This window comes from Gadus macrocephalus, chromosome 19 (assembly GCF_031168955.1).
Source record: "Gadus macrocephalus chromosome 19, ASM3116895v1".
NCBI lineage: Eukaryota > Metazoa > Chordata > Actinopteri > Gadiformes > Gadidae > Gadus > Gadus macrocephalus.
Window position 1 is genome coordinate 2305001 of NC_082400.1, and position 21913 is coordinate 2326913.

The 21913-nt window shown below is 46.3% G+C and overlaps 1 protein-coding gene and 1 long non-coding RNA gene across 2 annotated transcripts; both read left to right on the forward strand.

Moving 5' to 3' along the window:
• Nucleotides 1-3202: 3202 nt before the first annotated feature.
• dusp4 (dual specificity phosphatase 4) lies at nt 3203-10550 on the forward strand. Its single transcript, XM_060037992.1, has 4 exons — nt 3203-3824; nt 4610-4737; nt 7007-7226; nt 7514-10550. The coding sequence occupies exons 1-4, from the start codon at nt 3416-3418 to the stop codon at nt 7909-7911; spliced, it is 1155 nt and encodes a 384-aa protein (XP_059893975.1). The 5' UTR covers nt 3203-3415; the 3' UTR covers nt 7912-10550.
• A 6316-nt stretch (nt 10551-16866) lies between these two features.
• LOC132447538 (uncharacterized) lies at nt 16867-21092 on the forward strand. The gene is made up of 2 exons (XR_009523101.1): nt 16867-16966; nt 20854-21092. It is a non-coding gene; the product is annotated as an uncharacterized LOC132447538 (long non-coding RNA).
• Nucleotides 21093-21913: the final 821 nt, after the last annotated feature.

Below are 21913 nucleotides of genomic sequence, written 5' to 3' on the forward strand. Positions count from 1 at the left end.
CCATCCCTCCCCCTCCTTTTCCTTTCCTCCTTCCTCTCTGTCTCTCATTCCCCACTTTGTATATCAGTCTTTCGCTCCTCTATCTACCCTCCCTCCAATGCTGCACAAAATGAAACAAACATGCACACACACTAGTCTTCTGTCACACATACAGGCACACACACACACACACACACACTCAAACACATGTGCACGGTGAATGAATGACACTCACTCATTGAGGAAGATGCAGTGCACTCAGTGATGGCTTAACCCGTGGATTATGAGCTTAGAGAGCGAGACAGATTTAGAGCCTGCACACACATGCATGCACGCACACACACACGCACACACACACACGCATACACACACACGCACACACACACACGCATACACACACCTGCTATTTTCTGTGTTTGGTTGATGAAGAGCAGGAAGGGGAAAAGACAGAATGAGGTGAAATGTGAAGTGAGTGATGAGTGAGAAACAGAGGAGAGAAGCTGATGTTTTTTCTACCAAGGATTACGAATGCAAAGTGAGCATCTTTTAACGCACGTTTTATTTTGCATATCTTCTTTGTGTATGCACATGGTGGTTAGACGAGAAGGAGGAATGGAGTAAACAAGGCAGAGTGATAAGGAGAGAGCAAGCGATGGAGAGAGAGAGAAAGAGAGAGGGTGAGAGAGAGAGAGAGAGAGAGAGAGAGAGAGAGAGAGAGAGAGAGAGATTGTGAGAGAGAGAGAGGAAGAGAGAGTGAGAATGAGAGTGTGAGTGTGAGAGAGAGAGAGGAAGAGAGAGTGAGAATGAGAGTGTGAGTGTGAGTGTGAGGGTGAGAGAGAGAGAGAGAGAGAGAGAGAGAGAGAGAGAGAGAGAGAGAGAGAGAGAGAGAGAGAGAGAGAGAGAGAGAGAGAGAGAGAGAGAGAGAGAGAGGGGGGGAGAGAGAGAGAGAGAGAGAGAGAGAGAGAGAGAGAGAGAGAGAGAGAGAGAGAGAGAGAGAGAGAGAGAGAGAGAGAGAGAGAGAGAGGGAGTATCTGTGGTCCCCTTGTCTATTGATGAGGGATGGCACGAGAGAGGAGAGGGAGGAGGGGTCACGACATCAGCCAGTTGCCACCAATCACCTCCCAGCTGTAGGCTACAGTTGCAGGTCCCGCCCTCTCTCTCTCGTCACCAGGGCAGCAGCTCCATTCATCTTCGTAGCAATGGGTGTGCCGTGGGTGTGGTGGCGGTGGTATCTCCTCCACGTTGATACCATGATACATACATGCTTGTGCTTAGGAACATCCCCTTATATGGGTGAATGTGTGTCAAACTCCGGTTTACCTCCATGCTCTCATCCAAAATATTGTCCATGCCCTCTCTTTCTCACTCTGTAGGTCCATTCATGCAACACACGCACACAGACTCACAGGCACACACACACACACACACACACACACACACACACACACACACACACACACACACACACACACACACACACACACACACACACACACACACACACACACACACACATCAAATGAGAGATAATGAAAAATGTATAGCTGGACAGCTTAATATTTAGCGCGCACACATGTTTAGCTAAATATAAGCCGCGCTGTGAGTGTGGCGGGGGACGTCCCTGACCCCATCAGTGAGGTCAACATCAGGCATCATCACACACACTCACGCTTCCATCAGAGCGGTTAAAGTCCAAACTCTGGGCCAGAGGCTGAACAAACAGAGCCGTTGAGTCAGAGCGTGGCCGTCAGCCCAGAGACCGTCTGTCTGTCTGTCTGTCTGTCTGTCTGTCTGTCTGTCTGTCTATCTGTCTGTCTCTCTGGACCAGGTCAGGGACCTGCTGTCTGTCTGTCTGTCTGTCTGTCTGTCTGTCTGTCTGTCTGGACCAGGTCAGGGACCTGCTGTCTGTCTGTCTGTCTGTCTGTCTGTCTGTCTGTCTGTCTGGACCAGGTCAGGGACCTGCTGTCTGTCTGTCTATCTGTCTGTCTGTCTGTCTGTCTGTCTGTCTGTCTGTCTGTCTGTCTGTCTGTCTGTCTGTCTGTCTGTCTGTCGGGACCGGGGTCAGAGACCTGCTGTCTGTCTGTCTGTCTGTCTGTCTGTCTGTCTGTCTGTCTGTCTGTCTGGACCGGGTCAGACACCTGCTGTCTGTCTGTCTGTCTGTCTGTCTGTCTGTCTGTCTGTCTGTCTGTCTGTCTGTCTGTCTGTCTGTCTGTCTGTCTGCAACAGGTCTGAGACCTGCTGTCTGTCTGTCTGGTCTGGCCCGGCTCTGGTCTTCATCTTGATGTTACTCTGATATGATCCTGCCACTCCAAACCCCTCCCACCAGCCATCGCCTCATCTGCAGACATTCAAAGAGGATTCATACTTTAGGTTGGCAATATTTTCAACAAAGGAGCCTCTTAATTCTCCCCAGTCCCCCTGTGCTAACGTAGCCCTGGAGGGGAACCCCTGACCGGTGGTAGGTAGCTGATCAACAGTTAGCCTGTCAATAGTTGGCTTATTGCAGGTTAGCCTCCATCTAGGTGACCAGATGACCAGTGGACAGCTGACCAGCTGACCAAGTGGGCGGTCTCTTCTTTGGGTCTGCGGTCTCCTTCTCCTAACCTAAATGAACGTTTCCGTATTCATAAAGATGAGATCGTCATGCAAATACCCCAGCGCACACCTTTATGGTAGAGAATGCAAATGCACAGGCATATACACACACACACACACACACACACACACACACCGACACCGACACACACACACACACACACACACACACACACACACACACACACACACACACACACACACACACACACACACACACACACACACACAGGAACAATTACTGGAGAAATACCCCAGCCATAATATTTCATATAATTATATTCTAAATCATATTATGCGTAACTGTAAATACAGATCCTAGGGAACTTTGAAAGAGGGCGGAATACAAATGATTTGAAAGATTTTGCTTAATGATCATTTATTCGTTTAATAATCACATTATATGTCACCTATACTGTATGTATCCTGTATAGTGGATGTCCATATATGGGAAATTAAATCTCAACCAGCCTCATGGATACTAGCATACACAAATCGCTTCACTGATCTTCCACTTTTTATGAATGAACGACAATAACGGAGAAGGACGCAGCGGAGAGAAGGGGAGTGCTCTGCGCCTATTGGCTGATCTAGAGTGACGTCACCTCCGCTGTGACGCGTTGCACCAGCTTCTTTTTTCATAACCAGGAGCTCGCGGTGTCAGAGCGCCTCTAATCACAGAGAAACCCGCAGCGGTCACCTCCTCGGCAGCGATAAACACAACCAACTTAACGGACTCTCAGGTAATATCGTTCGACGCGCCCCGTTTCATCTCAACGCAAAACGCATATCGGCGCAAAAAAACAACGAAGGAATATTTAACAACCCCAACACGGCCGCTATGGGGGACCATCAAACGAACGCGACCACGACGTCCACGACGGAGGACCTGTGCGAGATGGAATGCAGCGTGCTCAAGCGGCTGCTGAAGGACGACGGCGACAAGTGTATGCTGCTCGACTGCCGCTCATTCCTCGCGTTCAGCGCGGGCCACGTCCGCGGCGCCGTCAACGCGCGCTGCAACAGCATCGTGCGGCGTCGCGCGAAGGGCGCGGCGCTCAGCCTGGAGCGCATCCTGGCCGGGGATGAGGAGGCGCGGGCCCGGCTCACCGCGGGGCTGTATTCCGCGGTGGTGCTGTACGACGAGCGCAGCGCGGACGCCGAGTCGGTGCGGGAGGACAGCACGCTGACGCTCGTGCTGAACGGGCTGTGCACGGACGCCCGCGGGACGACCGTGTTCTTGCTCAAAGGTAAATAAAACCACCGCGTGCCTAAGTTATTATCAAGTTATAATATGTGTTGCATTTGAGGTGATTATTGGTGGGTATTTTCTAGATATGTGTTCAAGTCTACATCGCTGGTTGCTTATGCAGTATTTGCGTGCAGAATATGTGCCATGTGTAAATGCTTGCATACATGCGTACATCCATGCATACATAGGCTACATACATACATACATACATACATACATACATACATACATACATACATACATACATACACACATACACACATACACGACATACACACATACACGACATACACGACATACACGACATACACAACATTTCAGTTGTAGGATACGCGCAATGCTTGCCGAGCCAACGAGGTAATGGTAGTGCGTGAGTGAGCCGATTGATCACACACGCGGACGCGTGAGTCGAGGCGTATTCTTGTGCGTCCCGATGACGCACGCGCCTTTGGACACGAGAAGGTGTTTATTATCAAGGGTAAAAATCACAAATCTTTAGAAACTGATCAGTGATCTATAGAATCTGATCTATCTGCAGCGATTAGATGAACAGTACAACAACAGTTACATTTATGGAGGAACATAACAGAAAGGGAAGGGTTTGTAGTCTGCAGCCTGCAGCCTGCGTATTGATGTTGACCAGTTCTTCTGTTCATACTGTATGTAAACCACCTCCCTTCAACGGGCCAACGAGGGAAGAATAAAGCTTTTAATTGTATAAAGTGCATGATGTGTCTATGTAAGTAATTAAGGCATTGATGGTAACACGTCGTGTCTCTCCAGGCGGCTACGACCGGTTCTTCAGCGAGTACCCGGAGTACTGCCTGAAGACCAAGGCTCTACCGCCCCTCAGCAGCCAGTCCAGCCTGGACTCGTCCTGTTCGTCCTGCGGTACACCTCACCACGACCAGGTATATACTCACACTCACACTCATACTCATACTCATACTCATACTCATACTCTCACATGCACACTTTGCTCACAAAATGGATGCAACGTTGATCAGGTATACACACACATGGGCCTGGTGTCAGGCTTGTTTTTGTGCCAGCCCATTATGTCCATAATCATGGGATAGGGTTTCCGGCCATGTTCCAGTGTATGAATAAATAACTAGCTTAATCTGGAGTGACTCTAAAGTGTAACGACCTCTGCGTATAAGTGAAGCACGGGCCATCGACCCCAGATTGACAACATTTGGTCCAGCCCGGACCACTTTAGCGCTATCGATCACTTCCTGGCCGGCCGGCCGGGCCGCCGCTGGTCAGTGATCAATAAGGTCCACTCCCGGGACGGCTGGCCAGAGGTCCGGTACACGGCCGCATAATCCATGGTGCTTTAGTGGATAGACAGAGTATCATGTGATAGTTATCATAATCCATGGTGCTTTAGTGGATAGACAGAGTATCATGTGATAGTTATCAGGCCTGCTTTATAGGAGGAGGAGACAACAGCCTTTAGCAAAATATAGAACTTTAAATATAAACCAATCATTGCTATAATTATCTTATTAAATTACAATTATCTTCCTACGCTTCTTTTATTATATACAAAAATTATGTTCTAATTCCAATAATGATCATATATTAAATCCCAATCGCACTTTCCATCCTAAACCGATAGGGCTGTAACATCACACCAACTCACGATTCGGTTTGTATCACGATTTTTGACCAATGATTCGATTCATCCAAAGATTTTTTAACTTTATGTAACATTTAATAACAAATAATTTGTAACAGTTAACAGATTTGAACAGAAAGAATACTATTAAAGTAGGCCTATAGCAAAATGAATAAATAAATAACCAAAGATTGCAGTTGGAGGATGCTTGCAGGTAGGCAAAAACCCTCAACTAGTTTTGTGGTTTGGGGTTACGTATTTGAATATATTAATGTCAAATAAATTATAGTAATTTGAATAGTTTGGTAGCACTAACATAGCGTTCCCGCTAGAAAAAACGGTTCCGGTTAAAGTGACCTGCATAGGTTTTGTTTTCGGTCAAATATCCTATTATCGCTTCTTATTAGGCGATGTAGCTTAAATAATGACATAATCAGGCCGTATAGAATGCAACCTGTTTAAAAGCCTAACTTTCAAATAGATGGGGAAAAAACATGAACGTCTGATTCGCAATAATGAGGCATAGTGTTATGAGTGGCGTATGTGTGTGCGCGAGAATGGCAGCGTGTGTGTGTGTGCCAGTCCAGTGAAGAAACGAATGAGTCCGGTTGTGTATAAGAATAAAGTACCCAGCCTGTCAATAATTGGTGGCAGCTTCATATAAGCAGACCAACTGCCGGTCAAGCACACAAAACACTAGAGACAGGGATCACACAGGCTATTTATTCGCGCTTGGCACACTCTGGATAAATGTCATTCATATCGCATATGAGGACTTTGCAGGCTGTGGAGAAATGCAATCCTACGTAGACACGGAGCGCTGTCATCACAGCGAGGGCATCTCGTCGCAGACTATTATTTAAACAGATTATTAGCTAATTTCAACTGGACAATTTGACCGGAGAGACACAATTTTGTCAGACATTTAATTTTTCTAATACGGGACAACGGAAACCCTGGCACTAACATCTCATATCACATGGCTGGATCTTGACTGGAAGTATAATGGGAGTTAGCAAGGGCGTGTCCCGCTTCTGCCTTCTCACACCGCGAGACAGGTTTGTGGCTTTGAGTGTCGCGATTTCGGTTTTGATACGCATATCGTTACAGCCATATAAACCGATCATCTGAGCTGTTATGAATCCCTATATTCATATATACTATAAATCTATATTCACAGGGATTCATAGAAGAATATGAAGTTGAGTGTAGACATTTTGTAAAATTTTTCACATTCTGCAAACCCCTTCTTCTATAAAATATTGTTTCAATAGTGTTAGGACTGCAAGAGAAGCATTACTTTAGTAATGAGATGTAGACGTAGAATCCACAGGGCTCTCCTCTCAGACCACATATGAAAACACAAGAATCAATAATCCATATTAACTATATTTACTTGCCGTTGGTCGGAGTTGCTTTGAATAGCCCAACATGCACCGCGACTAGGAAAGGTGACTAATGTTTGTGTGTTTGTGTGTGTGTGTGTGTGTGTGTGTGTGTGTGTGTGTGTCTGTGTGTGTGTGTGTGTGTGTGTGTGTGTGGCTGTGTGTGTCCAGGGGGGCCCGGTGGAGATTCTCCCCTTCCTGTACCTGGGCAGCGCGCTGCACGCGTCCCGGCGCGACGTCCTGAACACGGTGGGCATCTCGGCGCTGCTCAACGTGTCTTCGGACTGCCCCAACCACTTCGAGGGGGACTACCAATACAAGAGCATCCCAGTGGAGGACAACCACAAGGAGGACATCAGCTCCTGGTTCCTGGAGGCCATCGAGTTCATAGGTAAATGGGAAATGGCCTTTACATTTTGTGTGGGGAAGAACTGAGAATGCAAGAACCTTTGAGTAGTGGCAGTTGTTTGAACCTGTTTGCATGATGAACCTCGCTAGGTTAAGTCAGTTGTGGTCATCACCCGTTTGTCCTCCCAATAGCTCCTCGCTCCAGGTCCCGGTTGTGATTCTGTGTCTTGTCAGATTGGTTCCCTCACTAAGCAGATACCAGTAGCTCTTCTACACCCCCACCCAGTACTGCTGGTGTACCAGCCCTGATCCTTTACCTCCCCCCCTCAGACTCGGTGCGGGACTCAAGCGGGCGTGTGCTGGTCCACTGCCAGGCAGGCATCTCCCGCTCGGCCACCATCTGCCTGGCCTACCTGATGAAGAGGAAGAGGGTGCGTCTGGACGAGGCCTTCGAGTTCGTACGCCGGCGCCGCAGCATCATCTCCCCCAACTTCAGCTTCATGGGCCAGCTGCTGCAGTTCGAGTCCCAGGTGCTCGCCACCTCCTGCGCCGCCGCCGCCGCCGCCAGCCCCCTGCTGGGGCCCAAGTCAGCCTCCTCACTGGGGCTGGGTGGCTCCAGGCCGGCCACGCCCACCTCGCCCTTCATCTTCAGCTTTCCCGTGTCGGTGGTGGTGAACCCCGGCTACCTGCACCACGGCGGCCCCCTCACCACGTCGCCCGGCTACTGAGGGGCCGCCCGGACCCCGCCTCCCCCTGAGGGGAGGGACCGAGCCATGGCTAGGCCGTCATTGGCCAGACTGATCAGTCAATCCCGTGGACGGACCCACATGGACTGAAAGAGACCTTGATACGAGGCGGTGCCCAGCGATGGTCCAGGGCCTTGCGATGGTCCGGTACCGTCTGCTCCCGTCCACCGGGGATCGGTTCAAACGGAGCAGGAACGGGTTGAGCTTATTTTTTACCGTGAAAACCAGTTTAAAGACACTGAACTCACTGCCGATACAAAGCACTCTCTCTCAAGACACACATACACACATTCACCAGGAGCAAGTGAATGAACTCAGTATCAACGGGGGGTGGGGGGGACTGTGGTCCCGGGGGGCGTTGCTATGGTGACGGCAGGTTCTCAAAAGACAGGAGATGGACACAGGAAGGAAGGAGTGCTTCTGATTCTCTCGCTCTCTTCTGTGGGGGTCTTTGGGAGAGAGAGGGGGGGAGACGGAGAGAGACGGAGAGCAGGAGTCTTCCGTGACAGGTGCTGTGCTGGCTGAGCTTCCTGTCTTTCTATCCCCTTCCTCCCTCTCCCCCTCCCTCTTTATCTCTCTCTCTCTCGCCCACGCACAACCTCCTGTCCTAATCCTTTCATCTCCCTCCCTCTGTCTATTCCTCCCCTACTTCTGTCCTTCTCTCTCATCTCTTCTTCTCATTTAATTCACCCCTCCTTCCTCCCACCTCACCTCACCCCCACTCGCTCCTGTCTCAACCCCCCTCAGCCTCACTCTCTCCTGTTTCACCCCGCCGTAGAGAGGTGTTTGGAGGGTTAACAGAGACAGCCAAATAAAAGGTGCCCCTGGTGGCTAGGCTGGGAAACCCCTCTCTGCTTTGCCTTAGATGAACAGCGTAAGAAAACAAACACACCCGATACACACAGATATTCCTATACATACATACATTCATTCATTCATTTACCGACGTGAAAAGGAAGGAGCACTAGGGTGGCTCCAGGTGGCTCCAGTGTACGGTACTCTCTGTTCTGTGTCTCTGCGGTACTAGAGGTAGATGGTGTTCAGCCTACTTGGTTCAGCCGGGTGCAGACCGTCGGTTGTGATGTTTGAGGGACCATGGTTGAGACGCTTGGGGACATTCTGTGCCTTGTTCTCCCAGCGTTTTACACGTCACTGTTGATACTTTGGTCTCTACCAGACTGAACCAGGGATGTCTCTCCCCCCGATATAGCCTGGAAACCTTTCAGCATTTCAGCATCGCAATAACACACACACACACACACACACACACACACACACACACACACACACACACACACACACACACACACACACACACACACACACACACACACACACACACACACACACACACACACACACACACACACACAGACCAATAACACTGTTTGTTCTATGTGGTTAAGGTTTTAATCCCATTCTGCTTTTGTCAAATCGTCCTCATTGGTAACTCTACGATGTTCTGAAGACACAAAGACCTTTACCGTCTGTATTGTCGGTTTCCTAAATTGACAAATTGGAAAAAAAATATGGAAGAAATATGGATTTCAAAACGACAGAAATGTCGAAAGAGGTTAATTATGAGAATCAAGATCTTCCGTGACTCAGGTTTTCATTGTCTCCAGGCTGTAACAACATAAGGCTGCTTCTTATATACTCAAGAGAAAAAACATAGAAAGGGTCCCCAGCAGAAGCAGTCTGCAAAAGCAATTTTCTGAATGTGTGAAAATAAGTCTGTTATTTTGCATAAAGCACTTGAATAATTTTTGGGGTGAATTTAAAATGCTTGTGTTTGATGGTACATAATTCGGTTTTCCTAAATAGTTATTAATTCAAGTGCTTTTGTACTTATTTCTCTATTGAATACGATTGTAATGTAAAATATACAAATGATAATTGTGAAACAAGCAATTTCTACCGTCATAGGCTTCTGAAGACTGCATTACACTGTTGAAGCTTGTAAGCTTTATCTACTTACAAAGAAAAACTGCTTAGGCATTTATGATGACCAAAAGCACATAGATATTAACTGCCTACGAAGAATATCAAGGACCAAAATTCTCAGTTTATACTTTTCAGGCATAAATGCAAAATTTATGAAAAATAACAGATGGCTACAATACCTTGTTTAATGCATGATAACACAATGTACAGATTTATTCTGCTTTGAATGGTCTGGGGGGGAAATAACAGACTAGACCTCCAAAAAGCACAACATCTTTAAACACGCACACACTGACAATTAATTTTAGTTTAATGAAGTTTGTTGGTGCCTCTCTCTGTAGCACTTTGTTAGTGATGCAATACTCTTATTTATTATTTATGAATCATTTGCACATTGGGGTGATAGACTTTTGTTCAACTTGGGTTCTGTCCTGATTGAGGGGAAGAGAGAGACACATTCCTTTAAAAATTGCAATACTATTTTCTAAAGATTGTGCCCCATATATCTCTGAGTTGTCTCAACGCTCTCTGTCTATCTGTCACTGTGGGTGAAATCGATTTTCCACTTCTTGGACGTTTGTATAAAGATTTCCTCCAATTTCACCGTGGAATGCATAATTCATGCCTCTATTTATTACTAAAGTTCCATTGTTGAATAAAACAATATTCTTAATATACTCTGTAGCCTCTCTTTTAATTATGCTATAGGCCTACAAATTGACGGACGCGATGAGTATAAATGACATGCCAACACAATGACACAATAATTTGACTTCAACTGCCATAACAATGATACCATCAAAACAAACACTATATTAGAAATATTGTAAGATGTCATGATTTATTAAGTGGGTAATTCACTTAACATGAGTTGGAATAAGAATTTGGATGATCAGACCTATGTTTTGAAATAGTATGACTTGAAATAAGTAACTTTAAGTGGCCGTTTCTCAACACACACCTGTTTATAATGAGCCAGCACAGAAAGGTTAACGTTGCGTGGCAGATTTTAAAGGCCCACACTTGAAATCCCAGTGGATTATAGTCAGACTACTGTTTTTATTAATATAGCATGAAAAAGAAAGTTAACTTAAAGATGTATAGTTATGTTTATAGCTATACATGTATGCATCTCAATATTAATTGCTATTTGAATGTCAAATACAGTGAATGTGTTCATGATTTAAAATGCAATATCTAGGGTAAATATCTAATTATATTATAAATACATTGAGGACGCTTTGGGATGTTATTTATGAAACCCCTCCTCCTTCCTGCTCTGCATAAAGATATTACATGTTGTAGTGACATGATCTAGTGGACAGAAGGTGACAGCGTTAAACACTGCGAATAAAACTGACAAAAGTTACGAGTTTTAGGCAGACTTCATCTATATATTTAAATATTGTGGCAACCCGGCACGGTGAGCGAACCACCTCCTCCCAAACAGGACACAACTTTGAGAGGAAAAAGCCAAAAAGGCATGTTTAATCCTTAACATAACAAAGTCTCAAAAAAAACCTGGGAGGAATCAACGGTCCCATCCGTCGTGGGTGGAATCCCGTCACCCACGAGGACCGGTCTCTCCGTAAGGAGCCACATGGCTGGAAGAGCCCCGAATGAGTGGAGAAGCAGGCTATTTAAGCCCTGCTTCTCCACCTGTTCCACAGGGTTAGGGTTGCCACAATATGAACTCTGTGAAGAAATCTGTTGAGTCCTTCATACATTCTATATAGAATTTTCTGTTGACATTACCACGTGAAACCAGTTGACTGTTTACTGTCAACGTAAGCAAAGAAGGCCTAAAGGGGTCGGCAACTAAGTTTGGCTTCGGGGGAAATTTTTTGGTGGGCCAGAACATTATCAAAGGCTAGTTCAAGGAATTGATTAATGAAAGTGCATCTGGATCTGCGACGCAGGCCCGCCAGCTGGCTTATATGCCAGCCTATTGCCTCTATTGCCTACCAAGCACTAGATGACTCTTAAAAGACGTATATAAACAAGTGTATGCCCTAATCACTTAAATTGCATGCCTGATCACGTTAACGGCAAACGCGATTGTGATTTTTGCATTACAAAAGAAAAATGAGTTATTTCATAATGTAGCCGAGCGGGGGACATCCCGTTGGTATTTGAATGACTTTATTTGCTCATCTCGTCCCCCAATAACTCTAAGTCCTAACCCTAAATATGAAGATAAAGTGAAAAAGTTGTGCACTTGCCAGCCTGGCTCTCCAGCGGAGTCTGCCAGGTAAAAGGGTCCGTAGAAAGGGTCTCATTGTATGCAAAGGCCACGTGTAAAGCCGCTCCTCCTTTCCTGTCAGCATATTTGGCACCTTATTCCGCGTGTAAACATGGGGGGCGCCATATTGGTTCAGTTTTGTGTTCTATCTTCCGGTTGAGCAACTCTGTCCGTTATCATTGGCACAATACATTAGCAATTTTAGTCAAGATGACCAGCATTATTTGTTCTGTGCGGGGCTGCCATAACAACTGGAATAAAAGACGGGTGCCCTTGCAACAATACTGTGTTGTACACGGGAAAACCAGGGCAGAATGTTGTGGGGCAACCTTCAAACTTCATCCTCCCCCATCCAGCAATGAGGACCGGCGTATGTGGCTAAAGGCGCTAAAGGCGCTAAATTTGAAGAACCCTCCGAAAAAACCCTACTCTGTTCTTTTCATTTTGTGGACGGCAGACCATCAGACCAACACCCATAAAACCGGCTTTATCCGACGACCTGAAAGAAGGATGCAGAATCTCTCAGCTACATCCCATGGATCAACTGTTGATGACCCTGATGGTGCTCCGGCTGAACCTATTGCAGGACGACATTGCAGAGAGGTTCAGAGTGTCTCAGTCTGTAGGATAATCTCTCAGTGGCTGGACCTCATGGAGGAGAAGATGAGGTGCTATGTTCCATGGCTGCCCAGGGAGGCGATCCAGGCAACAATGCCACAGAGCTTCAAGGAACATTATCCATTAACAACATAACGTAATCGACTGTTCTGAGACCCCTCTTCAGAAGGCTCACAATCTGGACTCAAGAGGCGAGTCTTGCAGTCATTACTATGGACATAATACAATCAAGTTCCTCATAGCTGTTGCACCATGTCGTTTGATTATGTTAAAGGTCCCATGACATGAAAATCTCACTTTATGAGGTTTTCTAACATAAATATGAGTTCCCCTAGCCTGCCTATGGTCCCCCAATGGCTAAAACTTGCGTTTGGTGTAAAACGAGCACTAGCTGTTCTGCTCGCCTTTGAAAAAACTGAGGCTCAAGTGCGCTGATTTGGAATGTCTGTATTCATGACGTCACCAAGAATCTCAGCTCCTCCCCTTACTCTGCCTGGCCCGCCCAGAGACGTTGGCCCGCCAATGAGACTCGACCGTGTGAGCGCCACATGTGTGTGTGTGTGTGTGTGTGTGTGTGTGTGTGTGTGTGTGTGTGTGAATACACACACTGTAACACAAGTGTTTCTTGTCGGTTCTTTGACGTGTCTTGTATTTCCACAACAAGACTGTTGTGGGGGTTATCTGAGCCATGGTTGAGAAGGAATTGGGGGAAAGGAACTTTGGCTTTGACTCGCTGAAGTACATGAACTGCGACATGCCGCCGGTTGCCGCGAGGCACCATCGCCCGGCAGCGGGCAGCCGGCAGCAGGCAGCGCACGGTTCAGTCGACTTCAGGTTGATGTGAAAGTGGAAGAACCAGAGACGTCGCAGAACCCGACAAAGTCGTTTGTGATTCATAATATCGTCTGGAGGCGCACACAGCTTTTGGCCGTGATAATATGTATTAAATGATATAGATTTCTATGTATTATATGATATTATTTAGATATAGAGCTCCAGGACTGTAACGCAAGTGTTGTACACTTCCTTGTTATTTGGATAACCGTTCTGTCGGACTCTCGTCTCTGGTATTTCTACAACGAGACTCGTATTGGGGGTTATCTCAGCCAAGGTTGAGAATGAATTGGGGGGAAGGAACTTTGGCTTTGACTCCCTCAAGAACATGAACCACGACATGGAGGAGAAAGGGATTGTTGGTGGCGAATGTCTCCAGCTTGAGACCCGCTGAGGGACCACCGCCGGAGTCGGAGGTGCCTAAGCGCTGCCCGGCAACGATCCCTTTCTCCTCCTTGTCGCGGTTCAGTCTACTTCACATTGATGAGGACGTTGAAGAACCAGGAACGTCGGAGAACCCAACGCGGTCGTTTGAGACAGCTTTTGGCCGTTATAATATATATTATATGATATAGATATCTATGTAGGCTATATGATAATATTTAGATATAGAGCTCCAGGACTCCCGTGTGTTCTAGAATATTTACAGAACACGGCTAAAGGCTGTGTGCGCCTCGCCATTGCGATACATCCACTGTAAACAGAGCGCATGGTACCGTGGCTGCAAGCTGCTCAGGGCCACACCCCCACCCTCCTCCTTGACCCGCCTCGCTCCTCCTCATTTGCATTATAGCTACAGACACCAAAACAGCGCATTTGGGGGAAGCTCAATGTGCGACTGGCTCGGAGTGGCTGTAACTCTGCACCACGGCTGAATTTCGGGAACGTCTTTGAATACTGTGTTATGCCGCTTTTCCACTGCATGGTACCAGCTCGACACGACTCGACTCGACTCGACTCAGCTCGCCTTTTTTGCGTTTCCACCGCGAAAACATGGTATCTGGTACCTGAAGTGGCTGCTTTTTCTAGTACCGCCTCGCTCTAGGTTCCAAGTGGCTGAGCCGATGCTAAAAGGTGACGTCGGCAGGCGGCCGGCCACTGATTGGCCAGAGTGTGACAAAGTCACGAGAGCGACATGGCAACCATGCTGGTAACAGCCATAGCAGCGCCGCAGCCAACATATTCCACTTCTTCAACATGCCAGCTAATAATACGAACACGAATACCATCGCATCGATGTTCTCCATTGTTGTTATGTGGGTTCTGTCCATGTGTGGGTTACGTAGGTGTTGTTTGCGTCGCGTACAAAAATACGTCACGGCCCTTTCGCGCAGCCGACCCCGCCCACGTCCCGGAGGTACTATTTGCGGTGGAAAAGGACCCGCGCTGCTACCGTGTCGAGTCGTGTCGAGTCGTGTCGTGTCGAGTCGAGCTACATGTGCGGTGGAAAAGCGGCATTAGTTGCCCACTAATACCTATATTAAAGAATACATAAAATAGCATGTCATGGGACCTTTAATCTCTCAAGCATATGGTGGGAGATGCAGTGACAAGTTCATCGCAGCCAACTCAGGGTTTCTGGAGTATCTGCTTCCAGGTGATAAGGTGATGGCTGACCGAGGAGTTGTTATCCAAGATCTTCTGTTTGAATGTAAAGTCAAGCTCGTCCTGCCAGCTTTCACCAGAAGAGGCCTCCCTTGTCCGAAGAAGTCACCACCAACACGAGGCGCATAGCCAACGTCCGAGCACCAATGAGAGGGTAATGCGCCACCTGAAGAACTACAGAATAGTCTCTCAAACAGTGCCCATTAACCTTGCCCCAAAATTTGACAAGATTCTGAGAGTCTGTGCAGGTCTATGTAATCTTCGTGGGGACATTATACCAGAAGATGAGGGATAAGATGTTCATTCAGTTATAAGTTAAATCAGTTGTAATGGTTACATGGTTAAAATGTTGTTTCTCTTGTTGTTTATATTGTTCATTTTTACAAATCTATAACTAACTTTAACTGATATCTGTATTTTTTATACACAAACATGATGTCTTTGTTGGAGAGGGACAATAAACTAAATATTTGGGGCATTTGCTAAATCCTTTAATGATTGAGTTAATGCTTTGACATAATGCTAAAAAAGAATTACATTAAAAGCAATAGCCAATAATATGTACAAATAGTTAAAATATGTAGTTATAGTATAAAGTAATCATTTGCATAACTGCATATAACGCTCACAGAGCAAAAGGCGACCTTCATTATACTCGTCTGAAACAAAAGGAAGCATGTCTCTGAAATAGAATGCTCTTAGAAAGTCTAGTCAGTCTTTGCACAGAAAGCCTCATCATATGGGATGTGAAGCATTACCTGTTTTGAATGAGACCAAATCAGTAACTTGCATGCCTTTGTGCAGAACAAGCTAATTTGTACTTGCATGTAGAAGCTGCGGGTAATCATTAAAAATATCCCCATATGACACTTGAGGCCACCAACACATGTCATCCAACCACTCTGTGGAGTTCATTAACCTCGGGTGGCGAAGTACAATCCCTCCATCCAAACTTTTGACATGTTCTATGTCTCTACCCACGTTAGCCTCTCCATCTTAATTCGCCGGGTATTTCAATGTAGCTATCTAGCTGTAGCTAGCCGACCGGAAGTTTCAACACAAAGCGGAAGACAATAACATTTAAAAAGGGGCGTGGCGGAATAAGGTGAGTGGCGAAGTCACGCCCCTTCCGGTAGAGCCCATGGGACCTCGAAAAATATGAATGGGTTTCAATGGAGAGAAAGTAATTATTTTCTGGTCCCAGTCTTTATATGCCCTGGATTACACATATGTTGTTTGTGGATTTAAATGAGAATTTTTCATGTCAAGAGTTTGACCGTTTATTGTGCAATTGTTCAGTTAAAGGCTGTAGAGAAAACACAATGAGAAAGACTACATGTCTCGTATGTGCCGTCACAACATTATCAAACTTCTTCACGAAAATGTTTCGTTTTCTTTGGATGAAAAATTATAATTTAAATCCACAAACAACATATGTGTAATCCAGGGCATATAAAGACTGGGACCAGAAAACAATTACTTTCTCTCCATTGAAACCCATTCATATTTTTCGATGTCATATGTCCCATGGCCTCTACCGGAAGGGGCGTGACTTCACCACTATATATGCCGTCTATGCACGCCTTTTTCGCTGCACGGTCCGCGCGTTTACACTGCCCGAGGTAAACCTAATCTACCCTCCTGGACCCTACACATATTGGCGGTTTATTGGGTTTCATTCTGTTGTAAATGCGACGAGGGGGGGGGGGGGGGCTTAGGTAGAGGTGTTGCTGCACTGTCTCCACAGAGACAACGCAGCGATATCATCATGAGCAGTTCTAACTGGAGAGAAATGTGGTATTACTGCACTTTAGTTCATGATAATAATAACGTGATAGGAACCTATGTGTTGGGGGAAGGTTTAGCCGGATGCATGGGAAGTGTTGATCACGGATACTCGGGATGCTGCGATTTGTTCAATAAAGTGGTAGCCAGTTAACAGTGAACTCGCGTGTGTTATTATTCAGTAAACGCGACATGGTGTCAGAAGTGCTGTTACACGGGTACGAAGTAAAAGTATAAGACGATCCACTTGGAAGGAAATACAAAAAGGAGACCAGTGAGCGTCGCAGATGAGTGAAAGTGGAGCCGAGAGTAGTGGGGAAGGAGCTAGCACAATGGCTAACACACACGGCGCTACGTTTAACATCCAGCCACCGGAGCCCTTTGATTTTTCCAAACCACACGAGTGGCCAAAGTGGATACGCAGATTTGAGAGGTTCCGCCAAGCAAGCAACTTAACAGCAAGCTCCGATGACAACCAGGTGAATACTTTGATCTATTGTATGGGAGATGATGCCGACGACGTGTTAAGAGGCTTGAAGCTAAGTGACGAAGACTTGCGCAGCTACACTAAAGTACGGGAAGGCTTTCAGTCGTTCTTCGTGGTGAAAAAGAACATTGTTTAAAAAGAACATTCGTCACTGCCCTGTATGCCCTAGCCAAACACTGCAATTATGGAACGTTGCACGACGAGCTACTCAGGGATAGGATTGTGGTAGGGCTAGCGGATAAACGGCTCTCAGAACGTATGCAGATGGAAAAAAATCTAGACCTGGAAAAAGCCATTGATATGGCGAGGCAATCAGAGGCGGTCAAAAGCAGAAAAACACATTGAGGAGTGATACCAGTGGTGTAAAGCAGATGGATGCCTTCTCTGTGGACAGAGGAACTAAACAGACAGCAGAGAAGGTGTATGTGGTCAAAAACCTGAGAACGCCCTTGATCACACCCAAACACACCCACACACACACCTAAACACACCTACACACACACACACCCTCCCGCTCTCATTCATGGTCATGTTTCCCTTGGCCACAATGGCCTTTGGCCATTGTGGCCCTTGGTTTACTCATCCGTGTGGACAGCATAGAGATGGAGAACATCAAGGCATGCTATCCCAAACTCTGCATTCCTATACCGTTGGTTGGCAAAGTCAAAGAAGAGCTCCAGCGCATGGAAAGCCTGGGCGTCATCAGCCGTGTCGAGGAGCTGACTGAGTGGAGTGCCGGCATGGTTGTCGTGCCCAAGAAGGATAAGGAGTTTGTACGCTTGTGTGTGGATCTGACCGGCTTGAACGTGTATGTGTGCCGCAAAAATTACATTCTACCGTCAGTTGACCAGAGCCTTGGAATGCTTGCTGGGGTTTTTCAGCAAACTGGACGCCAACATGGGGTTTTGGCAGATTCCGCTGACAAAGGAATCATCCAAGTACACCACATTCATTACACCCTTTGGGCTGTTCCATTTTAACCGCCTCCCCATCGGTATTGCCTCAGCACCCGAACACTTCTAGCGCATGATGGCTGAGGTCATTGAGGGGCTAGAAGGGGTGGTCTGCCACATTGATGACCTACTGGTGTGGGGACGCGACCAGGAAGAGCATGATGCTCGACTCCATGGCGTGCTACAGAGACTGGAGAAAGCAGGCATCACCCTTAATGTGGACAAATGCGAACTCTCCACAAGTGAGGTAGTCCTCTTGGGCCACATCATCACATCCGTGGGCATCCGCCCTGACCCAAGAAAAACAGATGCCATCATGGAGATGAAAGAGCCCACAAATGTCGGTGAGTTGAGGAGTTTTCTCGGCATGGTCAATCAGCTGGGAAAGTTCATTCCACAGCTAGCAGAGACGGACAAACCACTCCGTGACCTCCTCTTTAAGAAAAACTGTTGGGTCTGGGACGTGGACCAGGCAACGGCGTTCACATCGCTGAAGAGAGCACTGTCTTCTCCTCCGGTCCTTGCTATGTATGACCTGAACAGAGACACCAAACTGTCTGCAGATGCATCGTCATATGGGCTGGGTGGCGTTCTTCTTCGAAAGTGGGAGGAGGAATGGAGGCCTGTGGCTTATGCATCGCAGTCGCTAACTCCAACTGAGCAACGGTATGCACAAGTGGAAAAGGAGGCTCTTGGCCTCACATGGGCCTGTGAACGGTTCAGGAATTTCCTTATAGGGAAACAGTTCTGCATGGAGACTGACCATAAACACCTTCTCAGCGTACTTGGAGCGCAAGCACTGGATCTGTTGCCTTCGAGAATCCAGCGTTTCAGGATGAGACTGATGCGGTATTCATACTTGGACAGCAGACACACTGTCGCGCTCACCTGTGAAATCACGCATGCCTACAGAGGAACAGGGGCTGATGGAGAGCACAAACATTTATGTAGACGCTGTCATAAAATGACTACCTGTAAGCCCCATGTATGTGGAAAATCTGAAAGAGCAACTGAAAGTTGACAGTGTCTGCTCACGTGTCATGACCCTGTGCTCAGAAGGATGGCCAGCACATGCGAAACAGGAACCTGTACTGAAAAACTACTGGCTAGAGCAAGCTACACTCACAGTGAAAGACGGCTTATTGCTGAAAGACACAAGGCTCGTTATACCTGCTGCCATGAGGAACGACGCGTTAGCAAAACTGCATGAAGGACATCAGGGTGTGGAGAAGTGCAAAAGCCGTGCTCGTCAGTCTGTGTGGTGGCCTGATCTCAGTCAGCAAATAAACGAAATGGTGCTCAACTGCAGAGCATGCATACAAGAGCGACATAATCACAAGGAGCCACTCATGCCATCAGAATGCCCGGGAAGACCATGGCAAAAGTTGGGGGCGGACCTGTTCCTCCTGGGGAGCAAAACTTACCTGCTTGTGGTTGATTACTTCTCCAGGTATGTTGAGATTGCACAGTTATCGCACACCAGGTCCACCGATGTCATTGTCCATCTCAAGTCGATTTTTGCCAGGCATGAAATTCCTGAGGTCCTGATGTCTGACAACGGGACGCAATTTTCTGGACAAGTTTTTGCTGGCTTTGCAGCCTCGTATGGATTCAGACACGTCACCAGCAGCCCAAGGTTTCCGCAGAGTAATGGTGAAGCGGAACGGACAGAAATATGCTGAAGAAGGCAGCAGACCCCTACCTGGCTCTACTCGCCTATAGAGCCACGCCCCTTCAGAGTGGATACAGTCCAGCTCAACTCCTTATGGGTAGGCTTCTTCGCACCACAGTGCCAATTCTTCCCACTCAGCTAGACCCTGCACAGCCTGATGGTGTAGCTTTCGCTAGGGAGGAAAGAGAGAAGAGGAGGTCAGACACTGAACACTACAACTTTGTCACCGTGTCAAAGCTCTCAGTGCTCTGACGGCTGGAGAACGGGTATGGGTAACTGACACAAAGACATCAGGAACTGTGCTTCAGAACCATTCCACTCCAAGGTCCTACTTGGTGGATCTACCCCAGGGGGTGGTGAGACGCAACCGCAGTCACCTGATACCTCTACATACACCTACAAAAGACAGAGGTTTTCCAACACAGCAAATACCAGAGACAACTCCTGAGCAGGCTCCTGTGATACCTGCTATGACAACAAATGTTTCACCTACAGAGACTCCCACTCTCCAGGTCTGGGAGAGCTATAGTTGCACTTAACCTGCCTTAACCTGTGATCTAAAAAATAAGGAAATACTGTGTTACTGTTCGTGTTCTAGCTTTGTACACTTTGGAGTATTTCGAAATGAACAGTATTTTATTTTGTTGTTTAAACAATCTGCCCATATTTACTTTGTTCTTCCTTACAGGGTTCAGATAGGGACAGACCTTTCAACAATGAGGCTGAAAAATCCTCTAAGGTCTGATGAGACAAAGGCAGTCTACCCTTTGTTCTGACAAGAAAGTAAAATCTGCGAGCTGCTGATCATGTGAGAGAAGGTGATGCAGCCGTATTAAACAAAGACGTTGAAAGATGGTGCAATCTACGAGAGAGACGCAGAGGAACTGTCCTTATGAGGCTTTTGTCAGGATAAAAAACAAGTGGTCAGCAAAATAAAGAATATGTTGGCGTTTTTGCACTTGTAAATAGTTAATTGCGTTTGTAGCCTTCCCTCAGACGTGAACTCATTCTTGCATGCTGGTGTCTTCATTCATAAAAAAATAAAAACATTCGGGAAAATGCAAATTATTCTAAAGAGGTCTAGACAGGCATGACAAAAACATATGTAACAGATTAAAGAATGAAAAATATTTTTGTATCCTTTCATTTTATGGTTATGTGAGTTTTATTTCACCAAAATCTTGTATTGTTCATGTTGTAGTTTTTAGGTATTGGGAGATTTATTTGTTCTGTAACTGCGCCCTCCATTGGATAGTGGTGGCTATATGCTGGAGTTTTGCTTTCCTTTCTCAGTCAGTCCCTCCAGAAATTGCGGCGTTTTTAATGATTTATGCAGCCAAAAATCCTTGATTATGCGGCACGTTTTCTTAAAATATGCGATGAACTATGCGGCATATTTATGCAATTTTATGCGATTAAATTGCGGGAACTTGCAAAAAATGTGGGAACTTGCGAAAATTGCGGTTTGATGAAAAAGAGGGGGATAAAGTGATTCCCCTAACACCCTGTTCTCACTAGGCTACTACCTTAATGTAAAGAGTAATTTCTTATTACTTTCAATGATAAACAAGCATACTACATCACAGAAAGTGCTGGGAATATTTGAGTTCTCATCTTGTTTTATTTGAGACCTTAAAACATGGCTCAAACGTACAAAACATTGAGTACAACTTCTGTAGCTTTACAAAAAGAATCTGCTACAACTTCTGTAAAAATTAATAAATAAAATAGAATTTATATTTTTTCCTGTTTTACAGAGGAAGCTTTTCAAAGAGTAACAAAAAAGTGCAATCTTACAACTGTAAAGTTACATCAACTCATTGAATGAAACTACAACAGTCCAC

Excerpts from the sequence above, each read along its gene's own strand:
- dusp4 (XM_060037992.1), top strand. The coding sequence starts at position 3,416 with ATGGGGGACCATCAAACGAACGCGACCACGACGTCCACGACGGAGGAC. Across the intron at positions 3,825-4,609 it reads GACCGTGTTCTTGCTCAAAG|GCGGCTACGACCGGTTCTTC; the intron begins GTAAATAAAACC and ends GTGTCTCTCCAG. Across the intron at positions 4,738-7,006 it reads GTACACCTCACCACGACCAG|GGGGGCCCGGTGGAGATTCT; the intron begins GTATATACTCAC and ends GTGTGTGTCCAG.